Raw genomic sequence first — 16,741 nt, 5'->3', positions numbered from 1 at the left:
CACACATGTGCACACACACATGCCGTCTAGACCAATAAGCAGGGCACCTTTTTCACCTTGAGGCCAGGATCCCTGGAGGAACAGGACTGAGTCACCCTCCTCCCCGCCTCTGACCTTTCCCAGATTTCACATTCATTTTCTTTCTCTCTCTGACATACAGCCAAACAGTAGCTGTGCAGCTAAGCTTGGAGTGCAAGTACAGGATGCTCTAAACCAGCCACGTGGCAGCAGGACAGAAGAGGCGAATGCCACTGAGCATCTTATCTGTCTGACATAAAGGGCGCTGGCTCATCCTGGCAAGACTTGCCAAGGGAAAGGAGGCCTACCTTGTTCCCTAGCTAGTTATTTGTGCCACACCCACAGCTCGTGCGCCACGAAAGCTGGTGGAAAACGAGATCTTGAAGGAATGAGGCAAGCATACTTTGTCTAAAGTTTGGAAATCATGCAGTTACAGTGCGGATTTTTCAACACGTCAGACAAGGGTGCTGAGGAGCTCATAGAAAATATGCAATTAAGGTGTCACTGGCTGTCAACTACAGCTGGCTCAGAGTTTGTGCACACATGTGAGTGTGCTGTTGTTTGCAATCACAGAAACCACTCATTCACAAAAATTACACAGAATTCACTGCTGAGATGTGGTGATAGCCACTGGCTTACAATGGCTTTAAAAACAAAAGCTGAACAAATTGATGGAGGGTGTCAACCAATAACTGTTAGCCATGATATCTAAATAGAACCTCCATATTCAGAGTCAGTATACCTCTGAATACCAGACACTGGAGACAACAGCAAGGGAAGACTGCTGCATTTATACTGTTTTTGCACTTCTCAAAGTCTTGTATTTAGCCTAATCCACAAGGGCTCTCATGCAGTCATGCAACTGCGTACACAACTACATATTTAATTACTCTTCTAACAAGCCTTTGTACTTTCATAGGGAAAGAGCCCGATCTGAAACTCTAAAGAACCACTGTCAATCAACGTAGACAATACTGCATGAAGGATGTCATCGGCCTGACACACTATAAAGGAGCTTCTACGTTCCTCCTTATGTACTTAACAAACCCCTGCTGTAACCAGACCCTTGAGAGATTTCTTTTTAAGATCAGTGCTTAATGCAAGAAATCTTTCATTTCAGTATAAAGTGAAGCAAATTGTGTCATAGATGAGGGCAAAACTAATCCCACCTCATGTTTTCAAATGGGAGCTTCTGGACATTCTCTTTCTCAGCACTCTAAGGAAGATTTGCAGGCTAGTCTTATGCAGAGTGACCTCAAGTCCAGTGACCTCAATAGACTTCAGCACACCTAACCCTTAACAGCATTGACTACTTAGCTGTATTTACATTCTCTGTGCAACCGAGAAACTTGCACAAAAGATATATGAATACTTCTACTTCTAAAAGAAGTAGGACCAGTAAAAACGCTGCCAATTTTAAATTTATTATACTGTTTTAAATATTATTTTATTATTTTGTTGTTGAATAGAGGTAGAAAGAATCCTGAGCTCCCTGCCATTTCACTAGGTTATCTCTCAGGCAAGCCCATACCTTGCACCAAGAGGATGGGGGGATGATGATAGCGTCTTGCTAGTAATATTATCATGCCCTTTGTGCAGGTGTGGGCAGAAAAGAGGTCTGAACAGGGAACTTTCTGGGTTCTTAGATACCATTCAGTACTACTTCTGGGTGGTGAGGCAGGGTTAGGGTGACAGACAAATATGCTGACAGTTTTACAGGCCGCTGCTTGAACCTGTTACCTTTTCTGAATCCTTGGAGGTGGCAATTGAGCTTCCAGCATCTGCACCTCCTCTATCTGCCTGCCTCTTCAACGTCTGCTTCTTCATTCTTGGGCTTATTTTCTGCCCCTCATTAGCAATTTCAGTCTAAGAGGAATGACAAAGTGTCACAAAATGAAAACAGACGGACACACACACTCTTAGTGTTTCCTCCCTGACAACCTAACTGACTTTAAGACCTTGAGGGCAGGAACCCAACTTCTTTTTTTGGCCCAAGTCCCTCTGTAAATTATCAGATCAGATGCTGTTCACTTGTCAGTATCCCTCCCCTCCCACAACAAGTTACCATTCCTGATAAAAAAATTGGTGGGTAAGAATAGCGGTCACTCAGGCTTCAGTCTTGCCTCGGACCTTAAAGACACTTCTCTAAGCCCAACCTCCTCCTGGACACCCTACACATAAATCGTACCTTGCAAGACATATTTTTTTGTCTCTCCTTAAAGGTCTCCAGAAGATTCCACAACTAGCTAAGCCTGTTCCATGGAAGCCCAGCTATGTGTCCCTATTTCCAGCTTAGGCTGCAATGCTATCCCCTCAGCTGGGAGTAAGACCCATTGAACTCAATGCAACTTGCTTCTGAGTGTAGAAGGCTGTTAATTTGCTACAGTCAGGGTTAAATGCAGTCTCCCTGGCCCCGCTTCTCTGCCTTTAACAGAGCCTGACATCCAGAAATTTAACAAGCTCAATTTTCCCCTGGCTTGGAAATAAGTGGTAGCAGCACTTGTTCAATTTCTATGTCAGGCTACCGTCAAAGGCTCAGGGGCAGTTTTGGGGTGGTTTTTTTTGTTTTGTTTTTTTTTTTTTTTTTTGGTAAGGTATCTCCCCTGGCTACTATTGGAACCCATTAAACTTTCCTTCAACAGACCCTTGCAATCTGCCGTTCTCTCTCTTCTTCACCGCTGCCTTTCACATTATAAAAAAAAAAACCTAACATGTCTCTCTTTTGGCTCTAAGCTGAACACACGCTCTACTTTGGTTTTCTAGTGAAAATCAACAGATATCTCTGCTGAGGCCTCTCACATACCAAACAGTGGAGAACTGCCAACTCTTGCCAGGCACTTTCTAAACCTATAAAGGAACTGCCCAGCACCCAAATTAGTCCAGCCTCCTCTTGCCCCACCCTCTCCAGCTCCCATCTGCAGCTCAGTGTGCAAGTGTGAGACCTTTTGCATTATACGAAAATACGTAAGAATTCAGACATCCCCATGACTGGCATTAATCCTGGTAGTTTTGGGCAGCACATCACCATAGCTGATCCTGGGATGGCCAGCAAGCCTCAAGCAAAAGCCTGTGTGCTGGGTGGCTGTAGGAAGGGTGTTCTCAGGAATAGCACTATCATTTCCTTGATGGAGGGGCGGCGGAGTGGATTTGAGTCCCCCTCTGCATGTAGCAGCAGTATCAATAGGCTCCATACCAGCAGCAACTATCCATTTTGTTTATTTATGGAAAAAATGTATGGACATCTTTTTCACTTGCATTCCCGAAAGGGGAATATATTGGAGGGGGAGGCTGGGGGGCTTCCTTCCCTCTCAGCTCATGTGGGCAAATTGTGGGCTGCTTGGCTCTTGCAGAACCATATGGGGAGTGAAAACACTAAGAGAGTAGAAATGGGGGAACTCTGCCACAGATTATTAGTGCTGAGCTGCCCAAAGCCAAACAGTCTTTAGGACTACTACTCCGAAAGGGAACGCAAGAGCACTCGAAGCTTGGAACCCATTTCCCCATCACTTCCCTTACAGCAAAAAATCCAAAAAGCACAAGACCTCCCAACCAACTATAATCGTGCAACCTCAATTTGCCAGTTTATGATGGAATACCACCCGAAAACAGCAGCTTCCTAGAAGCGCCTGCCTCCAGCTCTCGTATTCTTTCCCTTTCATCTACACTGCCTTTCGCATCTTTCCATCTGGCTGTTTCTTTCTGTTGCAGCCCCTCCACTGCCAACACAGAACACGCTTCTTCTTTCCACCACCCACAGGCTCCACACACACGCAAATGTACATATTATATATAATCACCAAACCTAAACTAGCATTCAACTACTTTCACATTCGTGGCTTCCCTCTGGGCAGGCATGTCCAAGAGGGAGATCTACTGGTAGATCACGGGGTGTTCCTGGTAGATCTCTGGTCCGTCAGTTATCTCCTTCTCCCTCCCCAAAAAAGGGGGAGGGGAACCAACTGCCAGTTTTTTTAATACTATGAGTAGATCGCAGTTTATCTGGAGTTGGATATCCCTGCCTCTGGGGAACAATGGGCACTCGCTATATATATGTTGTTGTTGCTGTTTAGTCATGTCCGACTCTTCATGACCCCCTGGACCAGAGCACGCCAGGAACTCCTGTCTTCCACTGCCTCCCGCAGTTTGGTCAAACCCATGTTAGTAGCTTCGAGAACACTGTCCAACCATCTGGTCCTCTGTCGTCCCCTTCTCCTTGTGCCCTCCATCTTTCCCTTTTCCAGGGAGTCTTCCCTTCACATGAGGTGGCCAAAGTATTGGAGCCTCAGCTTCAGGATCTGTCCTTCCAGTGAGCTGATTTCCTTCAGAATGGAGAGGTTTGATCTTCTTGCAGTCCATGGGACTCTCAAGAGTCTCCTCCAGCACCATAATTCAAAAGCATCAATTCTTCGGCAATCAGCCTTCTTTATGGTCCAGCTCTCACTTCCATACATCACTACTGGGAAAACCATAGCTTTAACTTATACGGACCTTTGTTGGCAAGGTGATGTCTCTACTTTTTAAGATGCTGTCTAGGTTTGTCATTGCTTTCCTCCCAAGAAGCAGGCGTCTTTTAATTTCATGACTGCTGTCACCATCTGCAGTGCCGCCATATATACATATATACACATATACATATATATACAAAAAATACATATACATATACATATATATACATATATATATTTGGTGAGGGAATGGCGTTTCAATTATAAATGTGACCCTGCCACCCACCCAAGCATGTCTACTCATAAGTAAATCCCCAAGTTCAAGGGAATAGGAAATGCGCTTAGGACATAGAGTCTGCCCCACTGGGCTCACTTCTGAATAAACAAGCCTAGCCTCCCTCACTTGCTATTGTAAGTCTTTAGGCTCCAGGACATGGCAGGCAGCTGAAATGGCTCCTGTTTCTTGCACCTAGACATGCCCTGGATGGATTCCCCAGTCGCCTCCGTCCCTCTCTTTGCTTCAACACCCTACGTCTCCCCACATTTCCCCTCCAATCAGAGAATCTTAAGAGTGGGAAAGGGACCCAGGAGTCATCTAGTCCAACCCCCCGCAATGCAGGAATCTCAGCTAAATCTAGGCTGACAGCTATTTGTACCCAGACTCCATTTCATTGTGAAGGAACCAGCATGGTTCGGGCCGCAGACGGTGCACACTGAATTGAGGAATCTGGCAGGCCCACATCCCAGTCCCTGACTAGGCAGGAAACCCACGGGGTGGACTTGGTGTGAGGAAGAAAATAGGCTGAATTGCATGCAGGCTCCCAAGGCGATAAATTAAAATACGGCAGAAAGCGAGAGGCATATTGAATGGCGACAGTTGTTTCACTGCTACATGCAGACCATGGCAGCCATTTTGGGTGGGTTTTATTTGGGGGGGGCGCACTGTTCGATTTTGGACTTATTATTATATATTTATTTATATCCTGCCTTTTTTCCTGGCAGGGAGTCACTCAGGCAGCGTGTGAGAACAAGTTGCTGGGCTAGGTTTATTTTATAATCTTGTAAGATTTATGCGATGCTCGATTGTTAAAAACAAACTAACAAACAAGGGGAAAAGCCCAATCATCTCAAAACAGTTTGCAAAGACAGGCCCCACATGTATTTCCTGATTTCATAGAATTTATACACTACTTGTTTAAAACAACAACAACTCAAAGTGGTTTACAAAGATGGGCTGATCTAGCAGCCTGGCATAATAATAATAATAATAATAATAATAATAATAATAATAATTCTCAGTCACGACTGAGGCTCAAAACTGGTATCAGGCCTGTACCACTTCAGTGACTGAATGCTGTACCACACGGAAAAATCCAGAACCTGTAGGAAACCTTATCAGTTTAAAAGTACTTCATTGGGGTTTTTTTTTTTGCTTTTTAAATACTGTATTTTAATTTTTGTGTCCTCCATAAGTAACGTACGCTGTTACACTACAGTCGTAAATTAACTAAAATAAACTTGAAGCTGAGGGTACAATGCAACAGAAAATTCCAGCGTCTCCCGGCGTTTCTGGAAATGTCTGCCTCTTCTGCAAAACTCCGGCTGCTTTCTATTGCAGGCCCAGGAGACGGGAGGCAAATGGCTGCACATCGGAGACAGGGACCCGGCAGCCATGTTCTTCAAAAGGGGCTCTTCTTCTTTTTTAATAAAAAATGGCAGCGATGGTGGCGAGACCACGCTTCCCAGAAAGTCATCTTGGAAAATGAGAAGCTGCCTTTACCTCAGAAGAATGAGCTGTGCGCACTCTGAGGAAGCAGCCAAAAAAACTACCATGGTAGGCCTCCTTCAAGGCCTAGCCAAACTGTGGCGCAAGAGCGGCCATTTTCCTGACACACACAACCAGCCCCCTTGCCAGACGATGGGATGGGCAATCCCCTATTTTGTTCCCCCTTCCAAATCTGAAAATTGGAGGGGGCAATATTCACCTCAGTTTATAACATGCCATTGTGGGGGGTGCATTCCCAAAACACTTCACTTTAGTGAATTTAGTTCATTTTTTTAAAGATAACAAGCTTAATAAATAATTTAAAAATTATTATTATTATTATTATTATTATTATTATTATTAAACTGCTCCATTGCACGAACTGCTACGGTAATTGAAAAAGCAATTAATTGATTGATATTTTCCCTTGTATTTATGGGCCAAGGAGGGGCTCGCTCAGCCTTTGCCCAGCACAAAAACGTGAGGGAACGACAGCTGCTCCGCAGGACCAACGTAAAACAAAATAATATTCATGACCTGCTTGTTAGGTTTTAATGAATTTTTACTTATTTAGTGTTTCATGTTGTCCACAGCCACTTTTCTTTTTTTCCCCTCTTGTTTTAAGCACTTGCTTGTTTAAAGCAGAATGCAATGCAACAAGCAGATACCATCTTGCGAGCGCAGCACTGCAGCATTACGGCACCGCAGCCTTTTCCGTCCTCCCCCCGCAACCTCCAGCCATCTCCCCTGCTCAGGCCCCAAAGCCTCTTCTTCCCCTTATCCTTTCCTCCCAGCCAGCCTTCTCTCTCCCTCTCGCCTCTTTCCTTATCTTGTATCATGCCATTTCACCATTTCATGTTTCCCCCAGAGTCTCGCTTTCCCCCTCCCATTCCCTTCCTCCTAATGCCCCTCTCATGCATTGGGGAGGCAGGATGTAATGGAGTATTGTCCCGGAGGAAGGCACGGCTGGCTGGCTGGCTGGCAGGATCGCTTCACGCTGCAACATTTTGTTGCAGGTCCTGTTTCCCATGGCCTTTAACAGACCCCCGACTGATGCTCAGCTCTGCATCCCCCAAAACAAATGCTCCTCTGAATTGGACTCCTTGGCAGGTTTTGAATAAACATACACAAACTTTTTATTGGTAACATATATATAGATAAATTAAGGATCTTTACAATTTTATAAGATGCAGAGAATAACATGTGTTGAAAAACCAGAGAGAGGAGCTGAGGAAAGTCTAGGGGGTGGGAGGGAGGGCTTTTCTCTTTTTGGGGAGGGCGAGGGGAAAATGGGGGGGGATGAGAATGATGTATTTTTGATGGATTGTTATTTTGAAATTCCTAATAAAAAAAATTACAAAACAAAACAAATGCTCCTCTTTCAACCTCACAGGGTGACCCTTGCCTAAACTGGCTGCTTTTCTCCGACTGACTGCCCCGCCATGCCACCTTTCTGCAACTTAACACCATCTCACAAGTTAGCCACTGTTCTCTCCCTTGTAGGGAGCTCCCACCTGGCCCCAATGTTACAGATGCAACCGCACATTTGCCTTCTTGTCTCTTCACCATAAGTGTGGGAGGATTAAACCCCAAAAAGTGTTCACCCCACTTGTTGTCCTAGTGTATGTGTGAGTTATCACAGTGCACAAGGCACACATGTACACAGCACAGCACACATGTGGGGTGCAGGGGTGCTTTGTGAAGGCTGTGGGTTGAGACTGCAAACAGAGACCCACACCGGCACTATTTTGCTGGATGGGACTGATAAAGGCACACATTCCTTGATCTACCCAGCTTTCGCACATGAGGTCCTGCCAAAGCAGAACGTAGGCACTCTGCAAATGCTCAATGGCACCTGACAAATTCACACACACCGCCTTCCCTACTTCCCCTAAAGTTGTTGTTGTTGTTTAGTCGTTTAGCCGTGTCCAACTCTTCGTGACCCCATGGACCAGAACACACCAGGCACTCCTGTTTTCCACTGCCTCCCGCAGTTTGGTCAAACTCATGCTGGTAGCTTCGAGAACACTGTCCAACCATCTCGTCCTCTGTCACCCCCTTCTCCTTGTGCCCTCCATCTTTCCCAACATCAGGGTCTTTTCCAGGGAGTCTTCTCTTCTCCTGAGGTGGCCAAAGTATTGGAGCCTCAGCTTCAGGATCTGTCCTTCCAGTGAGCACTCAGGGCTGATTTCCTTCAGAATGGAGAAGTTTGATCTTCTTGCAGTCCATGGGACTCTCAAGAGTCTCCTCCAGCACCAGAATTCAAAAGCATCAATTCTTCGGCAGTCAGCCTTCTTTATGGTCCAGCTCTCACTTCCATAGATCACTACTGGGAAAACCATAGCTTTCACTATCCCATGTTTATGCTCAGAGTCACCTTGTGATATAGGTTAAACTGGTAAAAAAATGTCCCCCAGTAAATTTCATGGGTGAATGGGGAACTGAATCCAGGTTTCCCCCGTCCAAGGGCTCATCCACACTCGTCCCACCACTTTCCCCCAGGGATACCCAATCCTTACTGCTGAATCGGAGCAAACGTCAATCAGGTTTCCTAGTGTTTGTTTCAATTCAGTGGTAAAGCGGGGGTTTCCCCAGGAAAATCAGCGAGGCAAACAGAAAACCTCTCGGACCCATGTTCTTTAGGCATGGGACATTAGTGTGGACAAGCCGAGTCTGAAACATTCCACTGTTTCTTTGCCCTGATGGGTTTTTTCCCCCCACCGTTCTCCTTGGTATGTGAGGGGAGAGAACTCTGCACACGCTCAGACGACAACAGCCTTCCCCAACTTGGTTCTCTCTGGATATTTTGGGCTACAAATCCCATCAGCCCCAAACCAGTACAACCTAGAGGGCGCAACACTGAGAAGGCCGGCCTAGGGTCAGATAATGTCTGCAGACAAATGTGACAATCTTACACACATGTGGTGCCAGTTCCCCATTCTCCTGCATTACCAGTTATTCCAGTGCCTTGTTTTTCCCTTCCTCTTGAGTCACCAGGGCCTCCAACAAAAAAGCACTCTCCTCCCCTCAGGGATACCAGTGTCCTATTTCCTGTTCCCAAGTGGGTGGTACTCACAAATCCTCCTCCTTTTCCCTATCCCAGCAAACACATTGCTAATTCCCCACCCATCATCCAGGGTATATGCTCCCCCTGCCGCCGCCCCCAGGGCAACCACAGTGCCCTCCATTGTTGGTTTCCCCCCTTATAGCAGGGAAATCCCATTTCTTCCCTTCCAGGTGTTAAACTAGCATACTGCAGCTAGAAAGGCAGTATTATCACCAATGGCTGCTGCTGTGAACAGACCGCTCTGTTCCTGTCTGTGTACATTTCAGCTCTGCATTAAAAAAAGAAGACTTGCAGATCATGGCTTTGGGCCCCGGTGTCTAGCAGGCGGAACATGTTCTCTGTACCCATCTGCCAACTGAGAATAACGCTTTGGGCAACTGACGAAGCAGGCTCTGGTCCATGAAGGCTTGTGCCAAAATACTTTAAGGTGCAACGAGAGCAACAGATTAAGAAGCCTGCTGGAGAGAAGAGGGTGTGCGGAGCAGGACTGGGGGAGATGGGGATCAAGCAGACTTCCTCTTTCCCATTGGACCACATGCTTCACTTGGAGCTAACCCCACAGGTCTAAAGAGGGCTACTCCTACCTGGGCTTAACCTGAACAAGGATTCAGTCACAGAACACTTACTGTAGTAACAGAGAAGACCAGGAGCCTCCAGCCCCAAATATGGCTGGTGCAGAACTTAAACCCCTCTCCACCTCTTTGGGTTTCCTGCCCCAAAGCTCCACCACCCCTGCTTCAAAATTTTCCACTGCGTGTCAGAGGCTTTGGGGAAAACCTATGGGCAGGAAAGTCATGGCTGCTCCTCTGGAGTCCTAGACCTACCAAGGAAGCCTTCGCCACCCTGGTGCTCTCCAGATGTTCTGGACTACAACTCCCATCCGTTCCTGCCAGTGTGGCTGCACTAGCTGGGGCTGATGGGAGATGCAGTCCAAAACCTCTGGAGAGCACCAGGTTGGGGAAAACTGAATGAAGGTTGCAGTTATCTGCAGCCCTTGGGCCTAAGATATATCAGAGTTAGTAGTGATACTTTTATATGCCTGTTGCCTTTGTCCATGGAGTTGAATTATGGTGCTGGAGGAGACTCTTGAGAGTCCCATGGACTGCAAGAAGATCAAACCGATCCATTCTGAAGGATATCAGCCCTGAGTGCTCACTGGAAAGACAGATCCTGAAGCTGAGGCTCCAAGACTTTGGCCACCTCATGAGAAGACTCCCTGGAAAAGACCCTGATGTTGGGAAAGATGGAGGGCACAAGAAGGGGACGACAGAGGACGAGATGGTTGGACAGTGTTCTTGAAGATACCAGCATGAGTTTGACCAAACTGCGGGAGGCAGTGGAAGACAGGAGTGCCTGGCGTGCTCTGGTCCATGGGGTCACGAAGAGTCGGACACGACTAAACAACAAGAAGTGATACTTTCGTCCTCCTAAAAATCAGGATCAAGCTACAAATAGAACAGAAAACAGGGGCAGATAGGAATACTGCTGCTGACACACAGACGCACCCATAACTCAATATCTTCCCTTCCTTTAATGCAAGGGCTCCCAAACATTTTCCCCAATGGTCCAGTTGTGAAGGGTCCTTCCTGGCAGACCACTTAATGATTTTTTTTCTGCTTCTTGTGGCAATTGGAAAATGTAGTGCTAGATGCTGTGTGATTCTAAATTGTATTTTTATTGCTTCCCCCTTTCTTATATTGTATCATAATTCGCATTCCACAGAATCCAACTTGCAATACAATACTTAAAGTACAATATAATAAAGGACAAAAGCAGTAAAACTACAATTAAAGAGCAAAATGAATATCTAATGTGGACGTGCTGTGGGCAAGCTGAATGAAACTGGTGCACCACCAATGGTCTGTGAACCACCATTTGGGAAGCACTGCTCTAATGTTCCTAGTCTAGGCATTTGCAGAATGGCAGAGATTCCTGCACTGGGGGGGGGGGGGTTGGACTAGATGACTCTTGGGGACCCTTCCAACCCTACGATTCAATGGGGCTTGCCACTGAGTAAACACAACCAGCCCCTAAGCCTCGGGGTTCAGGGTCAGCGTTCCTGCGCAGCCCGCCATGCACATCTGGCCAGATGCACATTCGCCATCTCAAGAGATGCCCTGGTTCTTCGCGCCCCCCTGCAACGCTCCCCGCCCCAGCTCCGCGGGGTGGGGGCGCGGGCCCTCTGCCTGGAGGGCTGCTCAGGGCATCCTTCCTTCTAGCCAGCTCCCGAAGCGCAAGGCCGAGCGCCGCCGGGGCGTCCCAAACGGGGCTAAGAGGCTCAGATGCAAGCGCAGCGCCCTGCAGCTGGGAAGGGCAGGCGCGACGCCCGGAGAGGAGCAGCCCGAGCCTCGCCGGGGAGGGAAAGCGAGCCGCCGCCGGAGGCCCCATTGGCTGCAAGGCGAGGCGAGCTTCCCGCTGCCAATCCCCCGCGCAAAAGCCCCGCGGGACCGCTTGGGCAGGGCCACCCCAAAGCCTTTGCCAAGCAGGTATTGAAGGTAACCATGGGAACCGGGGCGGGGGAGAGTGGGAAGGAGAGAGGAGAAGAGATCTGGCACAGCGATCCCTCCCCGGGCTGTCCTCGCCTGGGGCAGGCAGGCAGGCAGGCAAGCCGGCGGCCGTCCTGGGCTGCCCCTCCTTTGCGCGCAGGAAGGAGGCACTCGCCAGCTGGCAGCGCCAGGGCAGGGCAGGGCAAAGCGAGGCAGGCCAGGGCGCGGGGAGGGGAGGGCAGGCAGCTGCGGAGAGGCCTCTCGCGGCGGGATAGAGACCCTCCGCTCCTCCCCCGCCCCGCGTGACTCGGAGCGAGGTGGGCCCCCTCCGTGGCGTCTCCAATTACGCACCCGCCTGCCCAGGCGCACCTGCCGCGCCAGCCACCTGCCCTTTGTTATGCTCTGCTCTCGAACGTATGCAGCCTCGGCTCGGGTGGCGCTTCCCCCTCCTCCTTAATGGGGCTCCTGTGCGTGAGTTTCATCAGACCCAACAAGTCCCCTCCACCTGCATCAACGCGCCCCCACCCCCAATTATCCTCCAAGCGGCCCAAGTGGGATTGGGAATATTGTTGTGCAGGAACAAAAGAAAGGGGCGCTTCACACGTTACCAGGCAACAAACTCGGGTTTGCCTGGCAGGGGAGTTCAAGGAGTCGCCGCCACTGATCCTCGCTCTCTAGAGGAGGCAGGTTTTCAAATGCCTGGTTTGCCACACTCACATGCAAACAGGGGTGCAGCTTGGGCCAAACCAGAAGCCAGAGACCTGCATGCTACCCTCACCACCAAATGAGCACCCAGGGATTGGGTGGACTACTGCAATGCGCTCTATGTGGGGCTACCTTTGAAGGTGACCCGGAAACTACAAGTAATCCAGAATGCGGCAGCTAGACCGGTGACTGGGAGCGGCTGCCGAGACCACGTAACACCGGTCTTGAAAGGCCTACATTGGTTCCCACTACGTTTCCGAGCACAATTCAAAGTGTTGGTGCTGACCTTTAAAGCCCTAAACGGCCTCAAAGGCCCAGTATACCTGAAGGAGCGTCTCCACCTCCATCGTTCAGCCCGGACACTGAGGTCCAGCTCTGAGGGCCTTCTGGCCGTTCCCTCCCTGCAAGAAGTGAGGTTACAGGGAACCAGGCAGAGGGCCTTTTTGGTGGTGGCACCCTCCCTGTGGAACGCCCTCCCGTTGTATGTCAAGGAAATAAACAACTACCTGACGTTTAGAAGTCATCTGAAGGCAGCCCTGTTTAGGGAAGTTTTTAATGTTTGATGTATTACTTTATTTTTATATTTTGTTGGAAGCCACCAAGAGTGGCTGGGGAAGCCCAGCCAGATGGGAGGGGTATAAATAAATTATTATTATTATTATTATTATTATTATTTGGTGGAGGCAGCAGCAAACAGGCACAACCTCAACATTTGAACCATAAAAACATAGGCCCATCTAGTCCAGCATTCTGTTCTCACAGGGACCAGCCAGAGGCCTGTGAGAAGCTATGCAGTTTCCAGCAATTGGCATTCAGAAGCACTGCTGCCCCTGTCCTGGGAATGCCTTCACCCAGTGGGACAGATGTAGCCCCCTTTCTCTCTCCTTAATCAAACCAAAACAAAATTATGTTCTAGTTCAGTCACATGCCCCCTGGCATGTACATGGTTACAAATCCTCATTCTATTACATGTATTTTTGTCTTAAATTTTTATTGTATTTTTTAACACACACACCCAAATGATGCCTAAGAATAGATCCTTCCATGATGGTTTATTGATGTCTTTTAAAAAACTTTTAATAGTTTTATCGTATTGTTTTATGTTTCCACTTTCTGTAAACATACAGAGAGAGCGGTATACAAATATTTTTATAAGTAAATAAATAATTCCAGAGCAAATGCGATTTAGGATCAGGCAGCAGAAACAAACCACATTTCAGTCCTGTCGCCATTGATGGCGCTATGATTTAAAGTGAGCTTTTGAAAGGCAAAACTGCACATGCTCAGAGTATTTCTTTTTTATTGTTATTTTTCCTGCCAAACTACTTTTTTTGTTCTTTGCTTCTGTAACAAAGCACAAAAATAGACAAAGCTGGAAAGCATGCAATGCAAGGCAGTAGGAAAGTAATGTCAGTTGTGTGCTTCACAACTTAAAAGAATGCACAGAGACGCAACCATACTTCCTTGTTAGCCCTTGTGCAAAATACCTTCTGTAGGAGGCCCCTCCCCATTTAGTCTGATAGTATCCAATTACACACCTTCTGATCGGAGAGGAAACGTTATAGAGAATAACTTTAGGTAAATACGAAGTGCATAAACTCAGGATGCACACCAATTACAGAAGCATCTTTATGTGTCATATTAATTGGCCTGACCTGACAAAGCTACATTAGAATATTGCAACAACTTAATTTATGGCAAGTTAATAAGATTTCTGGGTTTGGAGGGGGCCTTAGAGCCTGTAGGCTCTCGTGCACAGCCCACCTTAAATTGCGGCCATTAAACGCACATGGCTGGGGAGTGCAGGTGTTGCTCTGCAAGACTATTAAGTCCAGAGTCTAAAATTACCTAGCTGCACTGCTGTTGACAAAAACTCCCCTCACGTGTTGGGAGAGCGCATAGCACCTATGTGCGCCGCCACCACCCCTGTCAGGTACACTGGCCTCCTTCCCCACCAGCTGTGCGTTTGGTCTGCCTGGGAAAGGTCCCCGTGCAGATTTCCTCCCTGCAGTATATTCACTGCGCTCTTTATGTGTGTGCACCAAGTCCAATAAGGGACGAGATTAAGCTTTTAAAGTGTGAGGAGGAGATTTCTCTGAAGGTCCCTATATATTTCGTGGCCTTTAGGTAAAGGTAAAGGGACCCCTGACCATTAGGTCCAGTCGTGGCCGACTCTGGGGTTGCGGCGCTCATCTCGCTTTATGGCCGAGGGAGGCGGCGTACAGCTTCCAGGTCATGTGGCGAGCATGACTGAGCCGCTTCTGGCGAACCAGAGCAGCGCAAGGAAACGCCGTTTACCTTCCCACCAGAGTGGTACCTCTTTATCTACTTGCACTTTGACATGCTTTTGAACTGCTAGGTTGGCAGGAGCAGGGACCAAGCAACGGGAACTCACCCCGTCGCAGGGATTCGAACCGCCAACCTTATGATCAGCAAGCCCTAGGCTCTGTGGTTTAACCCACAGCACCACCCGCGTCCCTTTAGGTATACACCAACAAATATAATATATGAAATGGCCCATGGCCCTGTAATGAATCTGTGGGAAATGTATGCGCAGCTCGGTAATCCACCCTTGCACATCACCTTCAGATCCATGACAGCATAATACTAATGTACTAAATGAATGAACATGTGATGTGGTTAACTGAGGATGTGTAGGGTGCCTTTCCCCTCACCAGTGATTTCTAAGGCTGCCACTGTTTCTTCTGACAAGGCTCCTGTGCCTTTTGCATGAGGGGCAGAAATTTTAAAAGAGATCTGCACCAGCTGTCAATTTGCTACCAGGCCAAGTTCAAGGTGTTAATCCGAATCACCGCTCCACTTTTAAAACTATCTCGGCAAGAGCAATATACACTTGCCCTTTTAATGTTCCTTTAGCCACTCCCACTTTGCAAACATGAGTGCGTTGATGAAAATACGCATTTTGCAGACTTCCACTGGGAACCACAATGTGATGTGCCTTTGGAAATGGGCACCAGCTACCCAGAGCCCAACAGAGTCAGGAGGAGCTAAAGACTCTCCCAACTCAGGTTCCCATTGATGACTGTCATCTGCACAGAATCCTGACCTCTTCCTTTAACTGCATTGGGGAAAGGTTGTTTTTCAGCATCCTCCCCTCACAGAAGCTGCAAAATAAGAAAGGGCTCTGGATATCCCCTGAGAGGGGCGTAACAAAATTGCAGGCTCCTCTTTCAAAGAGCAAAGCAGCCTGGGCTCCTGAACTGCTTGTATATAGGACCATCTCCTCTTCCTGGGATCTCCCTGGCTACCACAGAGAGAAGAACCAGCTACTGTCTGGAAAGCAAAAGCCCCGAAGAACAACTGCCTGTGTTTTGTCGAACATGCTCCTCCTTGTGGGAATTTTATGTAATAAGAGCACAACACAGCAGCCAGGCACACACCTCCTCCTGAACTAGCTCTTGCAGGAGCAACTGGTGCTTTTGTTTATGTGAACATGGCCTTAGATGCTGGAAAATGAGAGCACGCCTTCCTCCAAAATGTGCCGGCAACTGCCATCTGATCTGCACAGTGCTGGTCCGCCAGTAACCTCTACCCTGACCCTGCACAGATTACAGCCCCGCACCTCGTTTTCAGGCGTAACAAGACACCCCCCTTTCAATTCCCCAAGCCCAGAGCATCTCCCGAAAGCGAGAAATGTGGTGTGTGGAGGCAACCTTTGCGTCAATGAGTAACTATGGGCCAAAGACCCCACCTTTCCACGCCAGATCAAATCTGCAAAACAGGCTCAGTTATTTGCATTCTTTTTTGGGGGGACAACAAGCAGTAGAACTGGAGCCACAAGCACGCACCATGTCTTGGAGGGGCTCCTGCCCCACTGCCCAGGGCGGGCGGGCACATTGCAAACGGTGTATCTTGGGGCACAGATGGCAACTCTCCCTAGGGACTGAGGAGGGGAGCCCTCAGCCAGCTCCAGCCCACTTAGAGAGGGCTGGGAAGAGAAGAGGTCTGCCCTAAGAGGCTTAGCAGGGCCAGGGCACGGGTTAAGGCACAGGGGGGGAAGGGGCTTGCAGCTCTCCCAATCCTGGCCTCCCCTCTGCAGGGCTCCAGATAGAGCGCTTTCTGGCCCTCAGGCGAGGAGGGGCTGATGCCAGCTGGATTCCACTTCCTGCCGGTGCAAAGAGGCTTCCTGGCAGTGAACGGGCGCCCTTGTTTTCTGACCACATTTCAAACGCCCATCACTCTGCCGGGGAGGGAGCAGCTCGGCAAACCCAGCCGGCTGCCCTAGAAGCATGCC

The 16,741-nt window shown here is 48.4% G+C and overlaps 1 protein-coding gene across 4 annotated transcripts in view; it reads right to left on the bottom strand.

The window, feature by feature from the left end:
* The window catches only part of NOL4L (nucleolar protein 4 like), a gene marked incomplete at its 5' end in the record, with an annotated part of 131,212 nt that overhangs the window by 87,588 nt on the left and 26,883 nt on the right, over positions 1-16,741 (bottom strand). For 2 of the 4 annotated variants that reach the window (XM_081011128.1, XM_081011127.1), the window contains one exon: positions 1,759-1,884. The exons of 1 other annotated variant lie outside the window; for it this stretch is intronic. In XM_081011128.1, the coding sequence (XP_080867254.1) occupies positions 1,759-1,884 (126 nt within the window). Of the gene's footprint in view, positions 1-1,758; positions 1,885-6,794; positions 7,087-16,741 lie in introns of those variants that run through there. One more of the 4 variants, XM_081011130.1, reaches the window with a different exon arrangement.

Source organism: Podarcis pityusensis (assembly GCF_964106645.2).
Source record: "Podarcis pityusensis genome assembly, chromosome: 6".
NCBI lineage: Eukaryota > Metazoa > Chordata > Lepidosauria > Squamata > Lacertidae > Podarcis > Podarcis pityusensis.
The sequence above is the reverse complement of the archived record's forward strand: the minus strand, read 5'-3'. Positions and strand labels throughout refer to the sequence as shown.